General features: G+C 53.8%; 7 protein-coding genes across 7 annotated transcripts; 5 read left to right on the top strand and 2 right to left on the bottom strand.

Moving 5' to 3' along the window:
* Positions 1–370: 370 nt before the first annotated feature.
* BDZ83DRAFT_624321 (uncharacterized protein) lies at positions 371–2,213 on the bottom strand. The gene is made up of 3 exons (XM_060508434.1): positions 1,800–2,213; positions 1,476–1,734; positions 371–1,420 (listed from the first exon to the last, which is right to left on the bottom strand). The coding sequence occupies exons 2-3, from the start codon at positions 1,720–1,722 to the stop codon at positions 549–551; spliced, it is 1,119 nt and encodes a 372-aa protein (XP_060364037.1). The 5' UTR covers positions 1,723–1,734; positions 1,800–2,213; the 3' UTR covers positions 371–548.
* A 959-nt stretch (positions 2,214–3,172) lies between these two features.
* BDZ83DRAFT_364301 (uncharacterized protein) lies at positions 3,173–3,621 on the top strand. The gene has a single exon (XM_060502602.1). It carries the CDS (start codon positions 3,319–3,321, stop codon positions 3,580–3,582), a length of 264 nt encoding a protein of 87 aa, XP_060364036.1. The 5' UTR covers positions 3,173–3,318; the 3' UTR covers positions 3,583–3,621.
* A 38-nt stretch (positions 3,622–3,659) lies between these two features.
* On the bottom strand, positions 3,660–4,796 carry BDZ83DRAFT_579554 (chaperonin 10-like protein; the record flags this gene model as incomplete). The annotated part of the gene is made up of 1 exon (XM_060505253.1): positions 3,660–4,796. The coding sequence occupies one exon, from the start codon at positions 4,794–4,796 to the stop codon at positions 3,660–3,662; it is 1,137 nt and encodes a 378-aa protein (XP_060364035.1).
* A 107-nt stretch (positions 4,797–4,903) lies between these two features.
* BDZ83DRAFT_364307 (uncharacterized protein) lies at positions 4,904–5,734 on the top strand. The gene has a single exon (XM_060502603.1). It carries the CDS (start codon positions 5,012–5,014, stop codon positions 5,633–5,635), a length of 624 nt encoding a protein of 207 aa, XP_060364034.1. The 5' UTR covers positions 4,904–5,011; the 3' UTR covers positions 5,636–5,734.
* Positions 5,735–6,738: 1,004 nt separating this feature from the next.
* BDZ83DRAFT_779877 (uncharacterized protein) lies at positions 6,739–8,694 on the top strand (the record flags this gene model as incomplete). The annotated part of the gene is made up of 4 exons (XM_060515523.1): positions 6,739–7,457; positions 7,530–7,659; positions 7,723–7,801; positions 7,858–8,694. 4 exons carry the CDS (start codon positions 6,739–6,741, stop codon positions 8,514–8,516), a joined length of 1,587 nt encoding a protein of 528 aa, XP_060364033.1. The 3' UTR covers positions 8,517–8,694.
* Positions 8,695–10,146: 1,452 nt separating this feature from the next.
* BDZ83DRAFT_579540 (uncharacterized protein) lies at positions 10,147–14,096 on the top strand (the record flags this gene model as incomplete). Its single annotated transcript, XM_060505252.1, has 7 exons — positions 10,147–11,057; positions 11,107–11,146; positions 11,205–11,944; positions 11,998–12,514; positions 12,569–13,033; positions 13,102–13,569; positions 13,644–14,096. The coding sequence occupies 7 exons, from the start codon at positions 10,147–10,149 to the stop codon at positions 14,094–14,096; spliced, it is 3,594 nt and encodes a 1,197-aa protein (XP_060364032.1).
* Positions 14,097–17,008: 2,912 nt separating this feature from the next.
* On the top strand, positions 17,009–18,226 carry BDZ83DRAFT_364270 (uncharacterized protein). The gene is made up of 2 exons (XM_060502601.1): positions 17,009–17,102; positions 17,198–18,226. Exons 1-2 carry the CDS (start codon positions 17,099–17,101, stop codon positions 17,836–17,838), a joined length of 645 nt encoding a protein of 214 aa, XP_060364031.1. The 5' UTR covers positions 17,009–17,098; the 3' UTR covers positions 17,839–18,226.
* Positions 18,227–20,829: the final 2,603 nt, after the last annotated feature.

The raw sequence follows: 20,829 nt of genomic DNA, 5'->3' as shown, positions 1-20,829 counted from the left end.
CTTCATAAACATGATGCTAAATATTACAAACGGGGACTCTGAAAAAAAATGCTAATCGCGTCGTTGATCGCCCTTGGCGAGGTTTAGCCCCGAGAAATACAGATTTACACCTACCTCAACTGCCATACTGGGATAGTCACGTACGCATTGGCAAGTCATGATGGGTCTTGGATTCATTTCATTTTGAGGACGGAAGCTTGTGACATGAAGCATGAGCCTGAGTGGTGAGTGAAAGCGAGGTCCCATGGTCTATAATGTCGCTCTACAAAGTGATGTGTAAGAAGGCCCGTGGTGTGCAGAACATTGACAGCATTGCCTCATTCGTCAGGTCTGTTGGCTGGTGAAATGGCAATAGGCACGAACAGTGTACGTTTTGAAAAACCTTGTGGATATCAATTGGTGCTTGACTAGCTATCGTACGATGGAGAAACCAAACCAAACGCCCCTTCTCCCAATGAAAAGTGTACCGGAATATGGTACATGTCAAATCCTGCGTGAATCATCAAGGACCAACCCGAAAATCATCCAAGCTACCTTCTCCATCTTATCTAGTCAAAGTAGCTCGGGCGAGCTTTAAGGACCTCGATACCGGAGAACTTCGGAACGCGGCCGGGACTGAGATGCTTCACGTTGACAACGTGGTCATCCCAGATGTGGACAACAATGCGCTTGACATCGCCCCAGGTTGCGACGCTACCGACGTTGTCAGAGAGCTCCTTCGGGTAGTCGTGGGTGCTAATAGGATCGGCTTCCTGCAGCGGGAAAAGCTTAGCAGGCAGGCGAGGGCTTGCAAGGCAGGAGCGGATATCCCATTCCATGGTCTGCATGAGGATGACCTCCTTGCAGGAGGTGAAGTGATCGAGAATAGTGTCCATCTTGGCGGTAGCGTCGGCCTTGCACATAAATCTATTATGCGGGAAGGCGACACGGACGATGCGAGACATGTCGAGGTTAGTCCAGGTACGCGGCTCCTCGCGGACAAAGACGATATCCTCTGAATAGTTGTACCAAAGGCCTTTGTATGGACCACCAAACAAGCCAAACTCGAAGCCACCTGCCTCAAGGAATGCCTTGTTGGCCTCTTTGCAAGCGAGTCGGAGCTTGGGCGTCTTGTGGGCGGTCACACTCATTTCAGTGAGCCCCGAGGCCTGGCGCAAGACCAAAGCCGGATTAGGCGCGCCGTTGTTGGCGGCAATCGGGGCTCGGAGAACACGAGAGAAGTGGGCATCGACATTTGAGAGGTCAAAAATGCGTCCGGCAGGGAGAGCAAGCTTCCAGATCTTCATACGAATTTCGACGGGGAACTTCTGGAACTGGGGGAACTTGCTGCTCTTGCTGTGGGAATGGCGGGAAAGCTTCGAGTCTGGAAGAGGAAAGCCCAGGTAAGAGGAGAAGGCCGCCTTGACGGTGTCTCGCTCGCCTGCTTGATCGATGTCAGCGCTGTGCTAAAGACAAAGAGAAGAGAAAAAACGTGCGCTTGTGACTGTGGCGAGTGGACTTCTTACTCTCAATCTGCTTGATCTTCTCCTTCAATTCAGAGTTCTCCTGGTTGGCAGTCTCGAGACGACTCTGAAGGGCCGCCAATTGGGCGGGCTGGGTTGCGTTCGGGAGATTTGCAACCTCTGTGGTGACGGCGGTGCGAATGTAGTCCTGAATTGAGGCCATCATGGCATTCGAGGCTGCGGCCATCGGGTCGGCGGGGGTGGATGTGTTGTTCGCCATGGTGAGTTTCAGCTACTAAGATGAGATGAGATGAGCAAACGGGGTCCGACGAGGCCGAGTCTAGATAGGTCGCTTACCAAAGCAATGGAGAGGGATGAGTTATTTTGATGGGTAACTTCTGTAGCGATAGCAAAGTAAAATGCTCATGCGATACCGATGATGTACCAAGCGAATGCAAATTGTGCCAAGGCCAGTGAAAGCCGTCGCAATATGACGGCTCCTGGACGATGAGACTCGGGGCCGTGTCGCGTACGCAGATGTTGGAAGAGAAGCCGCAGTGGTGCAGTAAGGTAATAATTGCCAAAAGTCAGCAAACCGTCGTCTCCTTGTCCCTTCCGTTGTCGTGCGGCGGAGACTGGACGTGATGCCGTCCAAAAAGCCCACGACGGTCGGCCTGGGAAAGAGATGTAGTTGAAAAAAGGCGAGATGAGTGTGGGAGATATCCAGGAAGGTTACCTAAGGTTGGAATTAAGGTGCTTGCCACCCTTCGGTTGGCTGGTTGGGGAAGGAAGGATCGCTTCCTGTGGTTCGCCCCTTCCTCCCGCCCAATTTAGAAGGTTCAGAGGCACTGGCAGGGACCTTTGTGGCGGTACCTTGATACTTAGGTACCTCTATTTTCCGAAGCACCAGTGATTCAGCAGGTGCGGGCCAACGTTCCTGTACCCCAAGTCCACCTACCTCAAGCAGCGTGGCAGCCCAGTAAGGCCCCTCAAGAAACTGCCCCTCTCCTTGTCACGCTGGAGCGGGAGCAGGGATCTTCACCCAGGTACACGCGTTAGTGACCGGCCGGGAGCCATCACTGCGGGCTCAATCTCACTTCCCGCGGCCAACGCACTGACCTTCAGTTCGGTTGAATCTCACCTCACTCTGACTGAGATGTGATGAGTGACAAGCGTGACTTAACGGGCTGTATCCGTAGATAAACTCATCATAGATTATGTGTATGAAAACGCAAGCTTCGACAATGCCGTGAAGCTGGTTGTAGGATGAGATCCGAACAAGAAGGTCACGACGAGGACCTTGCCGCAAATGCACTAACATGAGAGACAAGCGGAAGGCAGGAAACGACACAAGTATCTATCTACACTTGATCGCCTGTAACAAATTTACGAGAACACCATCCTGAACCAACGCAATAAGAGATGGGTAAACGGAAGCAACAGGTCAGTGTGAGCCCATGCAGAATCGATGAGCCGCACTTTTAGTTCGTCTTATCTCCAGCACTTCCTACATGAAGAACAAGTCGGTCACGCCGGTTAAACTGAAACCCTACACGCAAGTGGCCGCAACGTCCGCGCGTGGGGGAAGACGTTCCAACTCTAACCCATGGACAAATAGACCGGGGATGGTTGACCAATCATGAAGAGACGGGGTTGACGCCTCGCAATTGTCCAATCCTGTCACGTCCCAGTGCCTTGCTGACGGTCGGGGGAATCCTAAGGACTGAGATGTCTAGGTATCCTACTGGACAGGCATTCATGAAATTTCCCCGGTCTTGGACACAAGCGGGTGGTGAAGCCTTGTTCGTGATGGATATGCGTTATCTCCACGAATTTACGCGGCAGCTATTCAAGTAGCCAGGAACCAGCTCATGTCATGACATCGGACGTTGGATCGAGGAAAATTTATGATCTATCTACTCAACAGATCTTAACCACATGTCATCTCGCCAGCCATCTCCCTGGAGGGAAAATTTGGGTGTTCACTCCTTTCCTTCTGTCATACAGCGTAATGGGGATGGTGTTCAAGTGGGATAAGGTATTGACGGGAGCTACTGCGTCGGTATCAGTCCTGTCGGCTGGCCTTAACCATTCATCACTTTTCTTTTCCCTTCCAAACGATAAAATGAGTATGAAATGAGGACTTGGCTATACTGACCGATCCCAAACAGTGAATCACAGATCGAAGCTGGGTGACCATCGTTCAAAAGACAAGCTTTACTCCACGTTGGGAGCAATGACAGTATAGTTCCTCCATCCACCATTATCCCTCGCAAACTCCGTCGCCTCATGATGCTCATCCAAGGAAAAGACCTTGATCTCCGCGCCGCTCTCCCTCCCGATCCTCAGCTGACCTCCCTCAACCATGCGAACTAGCTGCAGCAGCGTCGGCCGCTCACACATCCACTTGCCAATCAGCTTCAGATTCTTGAGCTCAAATACGGCATACGGTAGAGTCAGCGTCTCGCTTGCGCCGCCGCTGAGAATCACCCTTCCCTCGCGCTTCAGCGTGCGCACAGCGGCCTCGAGGTACGGCGGGTTCTTGAGCTCGCCCGGCGTCCAGTCGTTGAATACATCCGCTCCGGCGCCGTTTGGCGTAGCTGCGAGGATCGCCTGCGCGTCGACGGCGGCGTCGCCAGTCATCACCACCGTCTTGAGACGCGGGTTGTCACCGAGCTTGGCGCGCATTGCTGCGGGCTTGGATTCGCTTCGGCCCAGGGCAATGACGTTTGCGCCGACGGTGAGGGCGACTTCGACGGCTAGACCGCCAAAGGAGCCGCCTGAGGGACCGATGACTACGGTCTCTGCTACTTTGATATCCGCTGCCTCGAGGAGAGCGCCCGCTGCGACGGAGTAATGCGCGATAGAGCTCAGCGCTGCAAAGTCGTAGCCAAGTTCACCGATGAGGCGCTTCTCGTCGAGAGGGTAGACGTTCTCGAGAGGCACTTTTTGATACTGCTGCAGCGAGCCATCACGCCACTCCTTCATCAACTTCTGCCCCGCATCACCCACGCCGCCGAGGTGACCGATCATGACCATGACGTTGACGGGGTCATCGCGGCCGCGGGTGGTGGCGTCAACGTAGACGAGGTCACCCGGCTTGACGCGCACGGCGTCCGGGCCGACGGCGTGGACGCGGCCGATGGCGTTGGGGTTCGGGACGAAGGGTGGGTGGACGTTGAGCTGCGGGAGCTTGCCGGTGTGGACGAGGTGCGCGTAGGGCACGATGGGTGCCGCGAGGATCTTGACGACGACTGTGCCTGTGGGAGCGTCTGGGATGGGGAGGTCGATTACCTCGAGGGGTTTGGAATAGGACGAGATCCAGAGGGCTCTGTTGCCTTGTGCGGAGCTCATTTTTGATAGATCGGGCTGAGTATGAGATGGTTTCGTGTAAGTGGACTTTTGGGAGAATTGAAAGGTTGTAGCTCTAGGTGATTGATGTAGTCGTTCGTCTCGTCTTTCTTATACGCCGATACATTTCGAATGGATGTGGTATGTTGCTGGGTTTTATGATTCGTTTGATCATGGTCGAAATCTAGGGGCTGAAGCTACGTTTCTCGGACCTGTTGATGATGCCGCGTTCTCCATTTATTTCAAATGAGGAAACCCGTGGCCGAAGCTTTCGGCCCATGGAGAGAGCTGTGATCCGACAGTGGGCCCCCATATCAAGGCACCGCGCGAGAGGGGCTTTCAGTGGTGACGGAATTGACTGCCGTGGAGATCGGCGGGCCGTTGGAGGACTGTGGCATAGAACTCAATTGCCAGCTAGCACGACTCGGGTTTGGGACAAGACCAGGGGGGCTTGGTTAGTTCCATTGTCATTTTTGACCTTATATCGACTATGCCCCAGAGATTTTTGGGCCAGCGAGCTTTGCATTCTTACAGCTATGCGTTGTTGTACGCAGCGGGAGCGGACGAGTGGGAGTGGACCTGCATTAAGGTATCCGTGGATAAGGTACTTCGGTTTCGGCCGGACAATGTGCGTCAATGTCCTTGTCATGGCCGCTTATGTAAGACGACCAACGACATGGCAACTTGCTCAACGTCGATTTGACCTTAATGACGTTTATTCTACCTTAATCCATTCCCAGCTTGTCCTCGGCGTCATATTCCACTCAGTTTTCCCATTAGTCATACGAATCTTGGTGCTCGTCAAACGGAAGGAAGGAAACATCGCTGTCTCTGAGCGTTAACACCTTCGAGGAATCTTGAACATACCTTGGCATCATCGGAGAAATACCTTACCCCTTGCAGCGGGAACGGAACCGCTTAAGTTAGCCTCATGCAGGCACTAAGAAGCTATTGATTTGGGGGGGATATATTTCCAGCGGTCGTTCTTTGCTTGAGTTCAATCTTCGAGTATCTCACGGGTCGAACATATAGAATGCCACCTCAAATTGACAAAGGCCCTAGACATTTATGCCGGTTTGTCTTGAACAAACAAACAGCCACGAAAGACTCCAAGCCTTTGTCCGATAACGGGAAAACCTTCAACGACTGTTCTCTTGTGCGAAGTTGCTGCCTAGTGGCCCACATTTCAGCAATACTTCTGTCTACATCGCGCCTTCCAAGAGATAGGAGGACCAAGTTCCTCTCATGATCTGTAGTCTGTCGAATACGGCCCTGTGACATGTTGGATGCTGAGAGTCTGAAACTTCCCACAATAGGTTTTCATTTCAACTTCCTCAGTTGAGGTTTGGATGATATTGGCATGGAGATCCTCTCAGAGGAAGAAACTGTTGTGGTACAAACAAGCTCTTGTTAACTCTAGAGAATAACAGTTCCTCATAACAAATCTATTGTTCGCTTGATCCAATCCTCTTTGTAACATCCGGAGTCTTCTTTTCCTGTTCACATCTCTTAAGGTGGGTGCAGCTCATTTCATCAGTGCCTCAACTGGACACCTGAGTGAGATGAAGTGAAGGATGAATAACCGAGATGGAATACACACCTTACCATAACCTGAATACTCTCAAACCGCAACCAAGTGACCTCATGGGCGGCGTGAGAGGAGGCATCTTCCGCTTCACTGAAAGAAAAATGAAAAAAAGGTTTGCTCTTGACCCTGGGCCCTTTCCCTTTACCTTTTCCTTTCACCTCTGTTTGGTCTTTTTTTCTCCCCCTCTCCCGCGCAACAACATCACCACCATCCATCCATCACATTTTATGCCCGTAAGACTTTGATCCTCGATTTCCGTCTCGCCTGATCTTTCAGATTATTAACACTTATCTAGTTGCTTTGGCTTCTGCGCGCTTTTCATAAACAGTCACCATCACCACTACCGCCACCACCACAATGGCTCCTCGCTCGTGGGCCCAGATCGCTGCCACGGGCACAACGCCCAAGCCCAGTCCTCTGCGCCGAGAGGTCTTGGTAGACCAGCAATCCTCCCGCCCAGTCCCCCCTCCGCCCTCTGCCGCCGACTTCCCATCCCTCATGGGATACACAGGGGAGGAGGTGAAGGAGGGGGAGGGGCAGAATATCGCAGCCTCACGGGCTGAAAGCCCTTGTCCTTCTTCCCCTTCTGGCCCCGTCTCGGTGGTGGGAGGAGCGGAGGAATTTGGTGTTGCCTCTTCCCTTTTGAGGGGGAGCAACTACCCATCTTCCTCTTCTCCTCCAACTATCACGATCCTCAAACGTGATACCACCACCTCCTCATCCCCCATCGCCGACAACACCGCCGAGATGGTCAACCAGAAGCGACAGGAGAAGCTTGCTGCGAAGAAGGCGGCGGAGGACGCAGCTCGTCAGTGGCTGCTACCGGAGATTCCGGCCATTTCGGTGGTCGGAGGGTCTTCAACCGCAGCTCTTGACGTGGCTGCTGATCCTGCCGCCATCGACGCGGCTAACGTTCCTCTCCCGGCGGACGAGGAGATGGAAGACAAGGGGGAGGGACCGGCAATCCCGACCCCGACCGAAGAAGAGGTGACTGTCGCCTCGTCCGAGGCTTCGGCTAAGGACGAGGCGCTCAGAAGAACCATGATCGCCTCGCTCGAGCGAGACCACCGCGCTGGGTAAGTCTGAGGCTCATCGCGAAGCGGAAATAAATAACGTTACTGACTTCTCTTTTCTTCTTCCTACTCCAGGCTTCTCCTGAAGAGAGAGACCCATAACTTGTTCCTCCATGTCCGTGAGGGCACGATGATCGGATGTCATCGCGACATCGTTACCTCCGAGGCCACCAAGCTGACGGAGCTCCTTCCCCCTTCCGACGAGGTAAGTCTACTATCGGTTTTGATGGAAGATTGCAATTTTCTCATTTTTTTGGTTGATGAACAGGACGGCAAGACCCACCTCGACCTGAGCGATTGCACGATGGCATACCTTAGCCCGGTCATCTTCTTCATCTATAATGGTGGTAAGCAACTATCGGGATGTCTTGCCTTAATTCTTCTCTAATCTGGATATTGGCAGATCTCCCTGGCCACCGAATGAACCGGGATTGTATCTGGGACACCCGTCCTCTCATCAACAACGTCATGTTCTATGGCCCAGCGTATCGCTTCGGCGTCTCGACAATGCTCAAGAGCCAGCTCGACAACATGGAGGAGGCGTACGAGATGTACCGCGTCACGTTCGGCGGCCGGTACTTCTACTACCAGATCAAGGATTTCAACAAGATGGCTGGATTCGAGGTTCCCTTCCGGATGGCGCTGATTCATCTGTACCTCGACAACCCCTTCGACGAGGAGCTCAAGCCCATGAAGGTGGCTTTTGCCAAGTTGGCGACCGTCGTGCTCCCCTTCCTGCGCCGTCAGCCTACCTTCAATCCGCTGACTCAGAGTCTCTGGGAGGGCCTTCCGTTCCCCTGGCGTTCCGAGTGGGAGGAGTTCTACTACGAGGGTCTGCTTCCCGACTTCCCCAAGATCTTTGACGAGAACATGGAGTGGGTTGAGGAGAAGATTGACGAGAGCCGCTTCTTCTACGAAGAGCCTATCGACCCCGCTGGTCCTTCTTCGCGTCCTGCCTTGTCTGGTCCCGCGATGGTTTCGTTCTACCAGGAGTCAGTTGACGAGATGTGCCGTCGTCTTTCCGGCTTTGGTATCGTTCCCGGCTATCCGTTCACTGGCTAAGATTGCAGTCTTGACCAACTAAGCACCGAGCTTTGAGTTTCTCCCCACCTGGATCGTACAGCCCTTTCTTGCCTTTGCTGAATACTCATCAACCTTTGGGATTCACTTGGGATATCGTCATTCTCGCTATCGTGCTTCAACTCGGACTACTTCATTTTGGCATCGCGGACGCGGACATTTTGTATCTCGGTATCGGCTACCAACTCTTCTCTTGTTACGATTACGACTCTGCATCATTGCGGCTTTCGACCTTCTTGTTTCTCCGTGGCAGGGGCTAGTACATGGACGGATAACTTCACTTGCTCAACCCATCTCGCAGATTGGACCTTCCGGACCGATGCTTTCACGCGAATGCACGAAAAGGCATGAGTCCTCCGGCACCTGACGACTTTTGTTTCTTTTTCTATCATGTTTGGAGGTGTGTGGATGTGACGGAACCTCGGAGGAGGTACTCATTTACTGGAGGACACTACGGACTGATGATTTTGCTTGCTTGTTCCATTTTCATTTTCTGTCTTTTGGCATGGTCGGCCACAGTTACGGTTACGGTTATGGAAAAGAAGATACCCATTCGGTTTTCGGTTCTAGGACAGGTTCATTTTACGATACCCCCTGGTTTATGAGTCTGGAGTCAAAGGTTCACGGTTTACGGATACTCGGATGGATTAAAAGAACTCGGATACTCTCGTCTTCAAAAGAAGGCACTTATAACAAGAGATCTGAGCACAGGATGCAGCAGTCCCATGACATGACGTAAATGTCCTTATTTTTGCCATGGACAGTGCCCGTGGGTGCCCGTGGTGAGTGAAGAGTGAGATGAGGTTCAATCTGAGCCACAGGGAAGCCACCTGCATCGTCGCCCCGGCAGTGGCTGGGCCCAGAGCGTTTAGTGCTGATTAGCCTTACTTTGCAAGCTGGGGCCTCCCGGGCCTGTGTCTTCACCGCTGAAGATGGCGGGGCAAGGCAAGAACCACCGCCGCTAACGTGTTCTACTGTCTCCATCCTCTGTGCGGCGTGGGTGGGAACCTGCCGTGGTTGACGGTTCCTGGCGTTTGCTTGGCCCTTCACAGGCCCACGGCCCTCTGTACCTGCCGTGGTATCCTCCTACAAGGCACAAAAAGCCGCCAGCGGCCCAGCGCTCAGACTGGCGCCATGGCAGTAACGGCAGTAACTGAGGTGATGGGCAACGGCGCTTGCGGTCCCCGTGTTTAGTGTCGGCCCTGCCCTGCCCCCTCTCAGTTCCATTGCAACAACCGGGTGGCTGGTGGTTTTTTCGGCCGGGCTGGGTAGGTTGCGTTTTGTCATGGTGATTTGCTGCCATTACATAGTACTGGGTAGTCATGGCAAGCATTCTATTTAATAAGTGGTGCATCATGTTTCGGGGGCGCCGCCGATCTAAAGAGGCGTTCGCTTATTTCGCAATCTATCGATAATTAAAGGATATCCAATACCACCTTGCCGTTTGGAGAAGGAGAAAATATTATCACCACTCGATTAATACCAGGGTCCAAGGGAAAACCCACCAAACGGCACTTACACCAAGACGACAGACTTTACATGGTGCTACGGCACAGAAACAGCAAGGCCACCCACATCATTATACCCGGCTCTTGCGAGGGAAACCTTCACGATGTCACAGTACGAACCTTCACCCCAACCTCGCCGACGGGGAGGCCAGTCCCTCTTCCCCTACAGCAACAGCAGCAGAGCCTCAGCCCAGAGCCTCAGGAGCCAGTACAGTAGCAGAGAAGCCCAGACGGCGCACCTCGTCCAACTGATTGAGGAGTTTCGCAAGGGGGATCCCATCTACGAACCTGTACCACCCACCCCGCCACCCAGAGCCCCGGGACGACAGGGGAGTCAACGGAGTCAGAGGAGCCGGAGGGTCGTTTCGCCCTTTGTGCGATTCCAGTCACCTTTGGAGAGGCTCACATCGCCACTGGAACGTTTTGCATCACCTTTGGAGTCGTATGCTCCCAGAAGACGGGCCAAGACGCCGCTTTCTGTTCCCGTTGTGTATGATATGCCCACTACCACCGCCACCACCCAGCAGCAGAACATTATCTTCCCCGCGGCGATACCAGAAGAGGCGCAGATGCAGACGAGGCACCAGTCACCACCGCAAGAACCTGAAATCGTGCCCGTGCCGTCCATCATCGCCAACGAGGAGACGGAGTCGGACGAGCAGAGCTTCGACCTAGACGGATTCCCGATGCCGCCAGACTTTACGGGCCAGGAGTACCTCACTCCCGTCGAGGAGGTTGAGGACTGGGTCGATTTAGAGGAGACGTCAGGCAAGGTGTATGCCTTTGACCCGGCGCGCTCGTCGTCTGACCCGACTAGGGACGATGATGGGTCGGATTTGGATATTCCATTCTCGGATGACTCTACGTTGAGAGGGGAGGAACCGCCGTTGAGTAGGGCGCTTCATGTGTATCAGTCAATGTACACTGGTGAGGGTGTTCTGGGCGGTGTGCATTCCGCTGCTTTGGATGTTGTATATGATACCAAGAGAAGACGGCAATCGCTGTTTAGATGGCTGTAAGTGGACTGTGTTTTTGGTGTTGTCGGATTGCTAATCCTCTTATAGGCATGTACAGCAAGACATGATGAACTTTGACGAGTTCACTGTTAGTCTTCATTCCCAGAACAGCCCTTCTTGGTAGATAAACGCTAACTTTTGGCCAGAATGAGATTTCTCGTGCACTCTCCGAATCGGAGCAAAATGACATCCGCAAGCTTCTCTCTGATGTGAGGAAGAACTTCTCCAAAACCATCCGCACCTCACGCGACACAACGGTCAAACACATGGAGCCCAGCCATCTCGAACTAGCCCTACAACGCGGAGGAGATCAAGCCAAAGGCTCAACGACAAGGAAACGTTCCGTGACTTGGCTCTGCATCCCGTACTTTTCACTTGAAGAGTACTCTGGAATCCTGGCCACGGGGAACCCGGGAGCATACCCACCCCTAACGCTGCTGCAATTAGCGTTCTCGCGGAACTCGCAGAAGCGGGATATGCTTCAGGCAACGCGACAAATTGGCAATGGAGGGGAAAATATGTGCTTCCATATTCGACAGCTGTGGTGTATCGTCCTGGATAACTCGCTGCTCATCACCTGCGGGTCCATGTACGAAGAGGCCCTGCGCGGCGAGACTGTCACAATGACATCTGAGCCGGCGAGAGACACTGCCCTAGGCGCGGATACAGGGCGGATACTTATCCAGCACGGCGAGTCGGTGATGTGGTCGTTTCCTCTAGAGGAGTGCCGGACCTGGTTCGCTTTTATTGCGCACTTTGCCGATTTCTGGCCAAAGGCGGTCCGCTTCCATTTCAACGGTCGTCTTTTGACAGAAGCGCGCTGGTGGAAGGTGCTTCAATTCGCCAGGACTTCGCGCAGGAATGTAGTGATTAATATGGAAACATGGTAAGTCTACGTGAGTTCGTGTCGAAAAGAACCTCGTATTGATAACCCTACAGCGCACCACCGCAATTACCGCCAAGCGGCATCCTGAGACCCATCAAACAAGGTCTAAGCAGTAGCGCTGGGCATTCGTCCAGTGGCCTACAGCTGCCCAGATCTTCAGCTGGAAACCGGATGAGCTTCCCACCGGGACAATCCAACAAGACCAACGAGATGTTTCACGTATTCAGCTGGGCCGAAGCAAGACCGCCCAGCCCAATGGAAGGTCCCAACTTCATTGTCCTTCAGAAACAGCTGTCCGAAGTTGAGGAGTTCCTGACGGCCGAGACCAACGGGCCGGACCGGCGGGCGTATCTAGAGGCTGAGATGTCGACGAGAAATGAAGTGTTTGAGTACCTCGAGCAGCAGGGAGCGCGGATGCAGGATACCAAGAAATCGTGGAAGAAGCAGGACTACGAGGAGCGCGTAGACATTTTCAACGCGGCTGACTCTTTGTTCCGCTTCTTCTTGCCTCCATTGTTTGACGGACCGACGACAGAGAGGTTCTGGGGTGCTGTGATGAACCTAGTCAGAGTAAGTCTATTTGCTGGTCTTATGAGCCCCTACTAGATGCTAATAGCTCTTCAGATCCCTCAGCCCGAGGCCACCGAGGGTGAGTCTCATCCGAACAACCTCGACAAGACACGTCGCGAAGCCGTCTACGCAAACGCCCCAACGGTCAGAAAAGCACTGCGCCAAATGGCTCTCCCCGTCATCGCATTCAAGAGCATCCTGTCCCACGCCGAACCCACGGACCGGGTGGATATCGACGTTCCGCTGGAGTTGATCCGAGCCTGGCTTCATCTGGTCATGGGCCTGATCTACGCGAGTCACGAAACGCACATGTGGGAGGACCATCTGGAGGTGGCGGACACGCTGGTCAAGAACGGCATGAAGCACATGATGGAACGGCTGTCAAGTCTCAACCTGCTGGAACGGTCTTCCGTCCTCCCGCTCGAGGTGGTGTCCTTGATCAGCTACGGCCTCTTGTCCAATACTTCCGGAAAGTATGCGGGAATTTCAGACACTTATTCAGAGTATCTCAGATCATTGGTAAGTTTGAAGTGACTCGTGGTTTGTGGACTCTTTACTTTTGTATCATGCACTGACATTGCGGACAGGAAAACGAGATTGCAAACGGGCAGTCGGACATCTCGTACCAGCAACGGATCAACTTTTTGCGCCAGGAAGTAAGCGTGATTGACCGCACAATCGCTGCGCAAAACAGTGTCTTTAGCTCTATCCTAGCCTCTCGTCAAGAAGGTTCATCCGCAGCAGCGAAGCTTCAGCGTTCGGCTCGAACTCAGGTCGCCGCAGCCAACTACCACGAAGCAGCTTCCCTCAAGCCTCATTTGCGGATGGGCAGAAGCAGCGGCAGACATGGCGCCGGCGATGACGAAGACGTGCAGGTTCTGCTGGAGCCCATGGTCATGGCTGCTAGTGCAGAGGTGTCCGACTTTTACAAGCTTCCGTCCACGGACGCGGCCGGCTTCAGGGATCTCCTCGCGGCGGAGTGCACGCAGCTCCTAGAGCGGCGGAGCAGGGATTTTGAAGAGTATGCTGAACAGGCTGACGTTTTGGAACAGACGGTGAGTACCTTGGTGTTCGAGACCGCTTGTGACATGTTAGATTCTGGGATGGAGACGCTAACGGGTTGAACTAGAACCTCAATAATGCCGCGGTGACCAAGGACCGGCAAGAGCAGGCGATTTATGCCTTTACTATTGTCACCATTATCTTTTTGCCTCTGAGCGCCGTCTCGAGCGTCTTCGGGATGAACTCTAGCGACATCCGAGACATGGAGGCCGGGCAGTGGTTGTACTGGGCCACCGCGATACCCGTCACTATCCTGACGATTGTGCTTGGTCTGTGGTGGATGGGCGAGATGGGACACCTCGTCGACTGGGTGCTTAGAAAAGTGCGAGGCGACGACAGACTGGGCCCAAAGTTTCCTGCTTCGCTGTATGGTGGCGGAGACATGTCCGAGAAGCCTGGCTACCAGCAGCATGCCGGTATCGAAGTCATCAATGCTCCACGGGCCGTGTACAGTCGGCCAATGTCGGCCAAGCAGAGCTTCACGAGGCGGCTGGATAGACGACGAAGCCAACGGACGTGAGTTTGCGGGACGCATACCGCGGTACGCCTCTGGCGACAGTACGACACCATTACTTACCTTACACTACATGACGGCCCTTGTCTGGCAAGTGCAACTGCCTTGGATCGAAGCCAGGAAGCTCGGGGGCAGCCGAGCCGGAGCCAGGACCCCGGGTGCAAGGGTCTTCTTTGCGGAAGTGGCTGGGCCTAGAATTTTTTCTTGACTACCGACTGCTTCACGAATCACCAAACACACTCACCTAAGGCGCGTCAAAGATTGGGCTGCCAGTCTGCGCCGGCAGGACGGAGACGATCGATGGATTGGGGATGGGTGTTGGTTCATCGGCTTGGCATCGTGGGATGGGCGCCCAACGGAGATTTGAGGCCAGCTAGCCCTTCCGCTACTTGTCTACCGGCATACACGCATCGAAAGGTGCTTCTTTCTCCTGCAGAAGGGGAGTAGACAGAGGGAATATTGTCTCCTTTGCAGCCCAACGAACAGAGCCGGACACAGACGCTACGCTTGGGCGAGAAAAGGGAAAAAGAAGGTTGGGACGAGTAGGAAATGGAGCGGAGACGTGCGACTGCCAGCTCACCACCACACAGAACCCAATCTGACAAGCTCAGCCCTGCAAACCCCATGATCAGGGGTGGCCCCAGATGGCCCAGATATGGCCGAGATGGGGGGAGAGGAACTCAAAGGATGGAAGCGTTTTGGAAGATTCCCCGGTTGTGGTCTGGCATCCCCAGCCTGTTGGGTTCGGTGCGCAGGCTATTCGTATGGGCGATAGGGCCATGGAGAGACGACAGTTACGAACTTATGACAACAACCTTGGAATTTTTTGAATTTTCCGTCTGAAGGACAGGACCAGGTGCCGGACGCGGTCAAGCAGTGCAGAGCGCGCAGAGTGCAGATGCAGGGCGGCTACAGCGACTTGGGCGAATGAGTGGCCTGGAAGCTCTGCCCTTCTCTTTTGGTGATTGCTGGTGCGGCGCTTTACGATCAAGGAGGAGGCATGTCGCGCAGCTTAGCTCTTTGGAAGGTTTGGATAGAAAGCTCTCTGTTCTCTCTGTTCTGAGCATCTGAGTGGTTGGGAACTTGGGGCCGAGGCCGGGAAGGTGGACTGGACGTGCCGCGTGCCCAGTGACCCCGGTCAATGTACCGCAGTAGGTGCCTTACCTAGTGTACACTGTAGGTAAGGTACCTTAGGTACGCTGTGTACGCGAGTACGTACCGATGGTCGACCGCCTCGGAATTTTACAACTTGATTTTTCCATTTTTTGGCGTGACGTGCCCGCTGGCGTCATAAGGCCTCAATTGCCCAATGGCGCACCCTTGTCTGCCACACGATGGGAAGGAAGGTGCCAGGTGACAGCCGACCACCTCCCCTCCCGAGTGAGAGGACGGAGGGCGGGAGAACTTCCCATGGCAGGTACATCTGTGGTACGGTACGGAGTACTAAGGAACAGGAAAAAGGAGGGAGGGGAGCGGAAGAGGGAAGGAAGGGATGGGATGTTTTGGTTGGGTTGGGTTGAACTTGACACTGGCGTGAAAAGGTTGGAATTGTATGAGGCGGTCCATGATCCATCCATCTGGGGTTTTGGAATTGGAGTTGCTGCTGCACAGTACCTGTTAGATACCGTGGCTTTAGATACCGTTCACCCAATGATTGATTGTACTCTGTACCCATCTGCATGTCAAGCAAGACCCGTCCAGGCTGTGTTTTGCGTGCGCCTCTCTCTCACTTTCTCGAACCTCGAGTCTTTGAAAGTTTGGGGGCAATAGTTCTCCATCCTGGTGCATACTCACATCCACTCTTGCGCGCCCATACGTGCGTCCATCTGGCATCTCGGCGCTCCCGTCCCGGATCTGCTGTGGGCTTTTACGGAGTGCTGTAGTGTAATTCGTAGCTTCGTCGTCCATGTGCTTGTTAGGCGGGTTTGCTTCTCTGGCTTGGTTGTGGCTTGGTACGGATAGCTGAACCCGAGTGGACGGAGTTGAAGGGGACGATAGATGCAAGGCAGCCTGGCCTGCGTGGATGTCCCCTTCCCGCTGGGCAGTGGGCGAGATTGGCCTTGGGCTGACACACACACACCCAATTTGAGAAGCGTGAGAGGTGGTGCATGATAATACCGCAGCGCAACTCTCTCACAGGCCAATTTCTTGGTGTTTTCCCATTAGTTGGTTTGCGGAAGGAGGGGCAACTACCAGGCAGGTAGGCAGGTAGGTAGGCAGGCCCAGTCACCCCTCCCCCTCCTGCGGAAGCGACGAGGACCTTGATTCAACCTGCCATCTGCCAACTCCCCGTCCCCTTCCCTTCCCCTTCCTTCCCACCCCCGTGCATGCCTTCCTTGCAACCGAGCCAAAGAGCCTAGACTCTTCGTCGTTGGTGTCCCCTCGTTGGTGTGGGATGAGTGTTATATGAATAGCGCATCTCCCGCCCACCAACACTCCAGGCGAAAGGGTCCGGTCCTGTTCTTCTCACTCCCACCACAACCATCCATAACTACAACCCGCCGCCGCCGCTGGCTTACCGACATTTGACACTGCGACACCTTTACTTAGCTCCAACGCTTTCCTCTCTCCCACCCGTTCGTTCGCCACTGGCTCCCTTTTTGCACCTACCGACCTTGGGTAGAGTAAAAGGCCAGCCCACCCCGCGCCAGGTGATCAACATCTGATTTTCCCTCACCCGGTCTTTGCGCTCTGCACATCACTTTTGGTCGCAACAAAAACGGTCGTCTAGCGGATCGCATTCCCGCATATCGCATCTCGGACATCCCTCGGGTCGCGACACGCAAACACACGCAACACCTCGTCCCATCCTCGGGTTCACGACGCATCCTGCATCTACCCGCCCGTCCGCAACCTAAAACCAACCCTAAATAACCAAACTCCAACCAAATTCTCCTCTCGACATCGCGATAGTCGCACCGAAAAAAGTGTAGGCCACCGAAAAGGCGCACAGTCAAGAAACATCTATACGTTCAAAAATCCCCTTGGCACGAATCCAGCCGTCCAAAATGGGTACGAGTAAGCCCCAAAATACCTGACGTCAACCGTTGTCGCAACGTTCGCGCCAGGTCCACATAAGCACAAATAACTAACCATGCATCGTACAGCCTCGTCAAAGGAATACTACGAGTATCACCACCACCACCGCCACCACCATCACCACGGCGCAAAGAAGCGCCTCTATCTCGAACCCCCCACCAACGGCGCCGTCACCGTCCGCACCAAGAAGACTACCTTCATCCCGGCCCGCGAGCCTACCCCGCCTCCCATCATCGTCAAGCCCGCCCCGCCGCCGCCCGTGGTTGTCAAGCCTCCTCCGCCTCCCCCACCGCCCGTCGTTTTGCCCCTCCCGCCTCCCCCACCGCCGCCACCAGTCGTCGTTCCGGAGCCCCTGCCCCCTATCGAGGTCATCGCGGTCGATGTCGAGCCTTCGGTGAAGAGCAGCAAGTCGAGCAGGAGCAGCCGGTCAAGGAGCCACAGCCACTCGCGGAGAGGCAGCCGCGACAGGGAGAGAGATATCAGAGAGGTGTACGTTGAGCGGGAGAAGCTCGTGCCCGTCCGGGTGCCATACCCCGTCCCTGTCCCCGTTGAGCCGCGGTACGAGACCTTCCGGTATGTCGAGGGCCGGAGGTACTCGCCGCCCAGGATGCTGCCGCCGCCCCCGCCACCTGAAGAGGAGAGGATGAGGGTCACCATTTCCGACCGGAGGAGGGAGAGAGAGTACAACGACTACAGCTACAGGCGGTGAAGCCTTTGTCGTTGTGCTTTGACTCGGGCCTTGTTTTCAGGTGCAAGGTGTTTGGATTGAATGTTTGGAATATTCTTTTTTGGGAGGTTATTTGTTTGATTTGAGACATGTCTGGCGATGATTTAAGCGATTTTGATCTCGCGGCGTTACAGGTTTCTTGATACGATGAGACGGTGCGACGCCGCTGGGATGGAAACTTTCTGATATTTATGAGTTCATATTTGGGATTCAGTTTGGGACAGCGTTGACTAGCGAAAGCGGTGCTTGGATATATGTCATGATAGAGAGATACGTGTGATGATATTCTAAAATGACGGCCGCTTTTACAATTGCATATTCCAGTCCCGCCCTCCTGAGCAGTTCCTTTGATGCACTCGAACTGAGGTTATGGCGGTAGTTCAAGACTGGCCTTGTGTCTGTCTGTATGCTGCCAACTCGCTCATCCCCATGTGATGTGATGCGTAGCGTTCATAGCTCGCGCGGCGCTTGCTTCCATAAGTACCAACAGTGCAGGCGAGGCGTCTCTTCGTCATGTTTATCCTCCGTGGTTGAGACTGCTTGTGAGATATCAATTCGTGTGATCAAGACGATGCTTCGAGCCTGGCCTTGAATCAGACTGGAAGCTTCGGACTCGCTCTGAGAAGGGGGTATAAAGTTCATGGACTAGCTTGTACGGAGTGAGCTCCGTCTCAGTTTACTGGTCACCAACGGTTGGGCGAGGCGTCTATTCATCGTAGTGAGCTGTAGAAGGCCAGAGCTTACATCTAATGACAACCATCTCGCACAAAATCACGGCTAGAATATGATATGGGATGTAGGGCGGTGCCCGCCGGTTCCCCCATCCGTCCAGGGATCGCGTGAGATGGGACAGGTTTCTGCTTCCCATCTCAACAATGTAGTGTCCATGTTACAGAGACTGGTGCACATCATGTTGAAATCACTTTGAGAATCCATGCGGCGGAGAGGGTAAGGTGACCTTTCGTTCTCTACGGCGATGTAGGCATGCCGTGTCATCATCTCAATAACATACGTGTCACGAGGAATCTAGCCAACCAGGCCGAATCATCTAAGAACTGCGATAACTCACGAATGGGCAGAAGAGGGTTACGCGACCTGAACCCCTTCGTCCTCTCCTCAAACCTCTGGGTGAAAAATAGAACCCCGTGCTTTCTTTCCACCCTGCATCACGGAGTCGAAGCTATCACCAAAGCTAACCAGACTTGAGGTTTAGAAAACTCGAATTTTCCCACCTCCGGGGGAAAAGCCGTGCAAAGGAATAGGGACAAATGTTTGGAGATTCTCAAAGGCTTGCTTGCTTGCCTTCGGGTGTCGCGTACCAAGCCTTGAGAGATTAGTTCACCATTCAAAGCTCGCATTCGATCCACTGTTCCATTCTCCATCTAAAGGGACCTACGGGGCACTAGGCAGTGGGCAGAATAGAATGATTTAGCAGCGATATATCGAGATGGACGGGGTGGACCTGCATGCGTGATAGATTGGGTTTGGCAGGGTAGATGAGTAAGTCAATACACGATAACGATCTGAGAGAGAGAAAGAAAAAAACTTTACTCCCAATGATAGCTGGCACGTGGCTAGATAGAACCACATCACCACACTGAAAGTATGAATAGATTACAGAGTACTATAGGATACAACAAGGCGGGTTTGAATAATTAATATACAGACAGGTAATTCAAATACTATATTGATACGAAGTGCAAGGCCTTGAAAAAATATGCGTATCAAAAGCCGCGCGATTCGAAAAAAGGATGAGGCAAGAAGGAAAGTGATTTGAGATGATATCGATAGATTATATGCAGCTTGAGAACTCTCAGCAGGGTAAATGAGTAAGTCGTCCTCCTTCGAGTCTCGACATCTCTCTATCAGTCGCGCACTTCCTCTATTTTCAGAAGGCCCCGAAACGCACTGTTTCGAGTATCCAGATCAACTCCTGAGACGACGCCAAACCGCAAGCAGCCGGACAGCCCCGTCTCACTCGGGCCCGTGAGGTTACATTTCTCTCTCGCCTTGTCACGATTCTCGATTTTTCCAGGCCCGTCCGCCTTTGGCAGGGCTGAAGCTATATATAACGGCTTGGCTTTGTTTCCGCGCAATCGCATCGAAATCTTTCTGAGGCGTTTCCTCCCCCTTCCTTCACGGTGCAACACTGCAGCTTGCTCAAGGGGTCTGGTCATAGTCGCAGACAAGCTGTCATTGCCTCTCGCCAATCGATAGGCGACGATAAACATCAAACTTGACTCGATTGAAAAGACCCAGTCCGTTGTCTCGGAACCCCAGGAGGGCCAAGAACCTCACGATCGTCTCTGATCGCGTGCTCCCTTGCCAAACCTTCCCGCAAACCCTGCAGCGAACGTGTTCGCGACTTCAATAGAGTGTGGAACTTCGCCGCTCCAGCTCGAGTAGATGATTCCTCCTGGGATGAGAAAGCTTGCTATTTGGAACAACGCGGCCCCCACTCCGGTCATCCTGTAGTGCTGTTCGCTATCGGCCACAGCAACGCATCGCAACGTTTCCAGGCCCCAGATAGGCTCGGCCCTGGGATCTCCATGTGTTCGTGAACAATGACACCGCGGGGGCTCGCTTCAAAATTGACTTGGCGTCACAGTGTCGAGTTCGGAGTTCGGCTGGCTTCCTAACTTTCAGTGAGAGTTCATGTGCTGTATCGTAGATGGTTCATTCGTCTGGTCACGTAAACGCGCACTTACCTCGGGAGTCAGCCGTCAACAGGCAGCTTCGCAGTCGATGCCACAGACTCAAGATTTAAACACCACTGCGTTAATCCTGAGACCTTCTATATGTGACGTGCCAGACCGAGATCATTGGGATCATGCGCGTGCCTTCAATGACGGGTACCCCGTCAGCTTCAGATACCCCGCAAGTCCCAGGCGGAACTCAATATAAACGGTTCGCGATGGCCCAAGGCAAGAACAGCTCGGACAACGCCGGCCAAGACCGAGACGTTGAGGCTCT

This window comes from Colletotrichum acutatum (assembly GCF_030867785.1).
Source record: "Colletotrichum acutatum strain CBS 112980 chromosome Unknown BDZ83scaffold_57, whole genome shotgun sequence".
Taxonomy (NCBI): domain Eukaryota; kingdom Fungi; phylum Ascomycota; class Sordariomycetes; order Glomerellales; family Glomerellaceae; genus Colletotrichum; species Colletotrichum acutatum.
This window is presented reverse-complemented; position numbering and strand designations above follow the sequence as displayed.

What these genes read in the sequence shown, in the direction of transcription:
- BDZ83DRAFT_624321 (XM_060508434.1), bottom strand. Translation starts at nt 1,722, where the DNA reads ATGGCGAACAACACATCCACCCCCGCCGACCCGATGGCCGCAGCCTCG. An exon ending in CACTCGCCACAGTCACAAGC is followed by an intron (nt 1,421 to 1,475) that starts GCACGTTTTTTC and finishes TCGATCAAGCAG; the next exon opens with GCGAGCGAGACACCGTCAAG.
- BDZ83DRAFT_364307 (XM_060502603.1), top strand. Translation starts at nt 5,012, where the DNA reads ATGATGCCGCGTTCTCCATTTATTTCAAATGAGGAAACCCGTGGCCGA.
- BDZ83DRAFT_364301 (XM_060502602.1), top strand. Translation starts at nt 3,319, where the DNA reads ATGACATCGGACGTTGGATCGAGGAAAATTTATGATCTATCTACTCAA.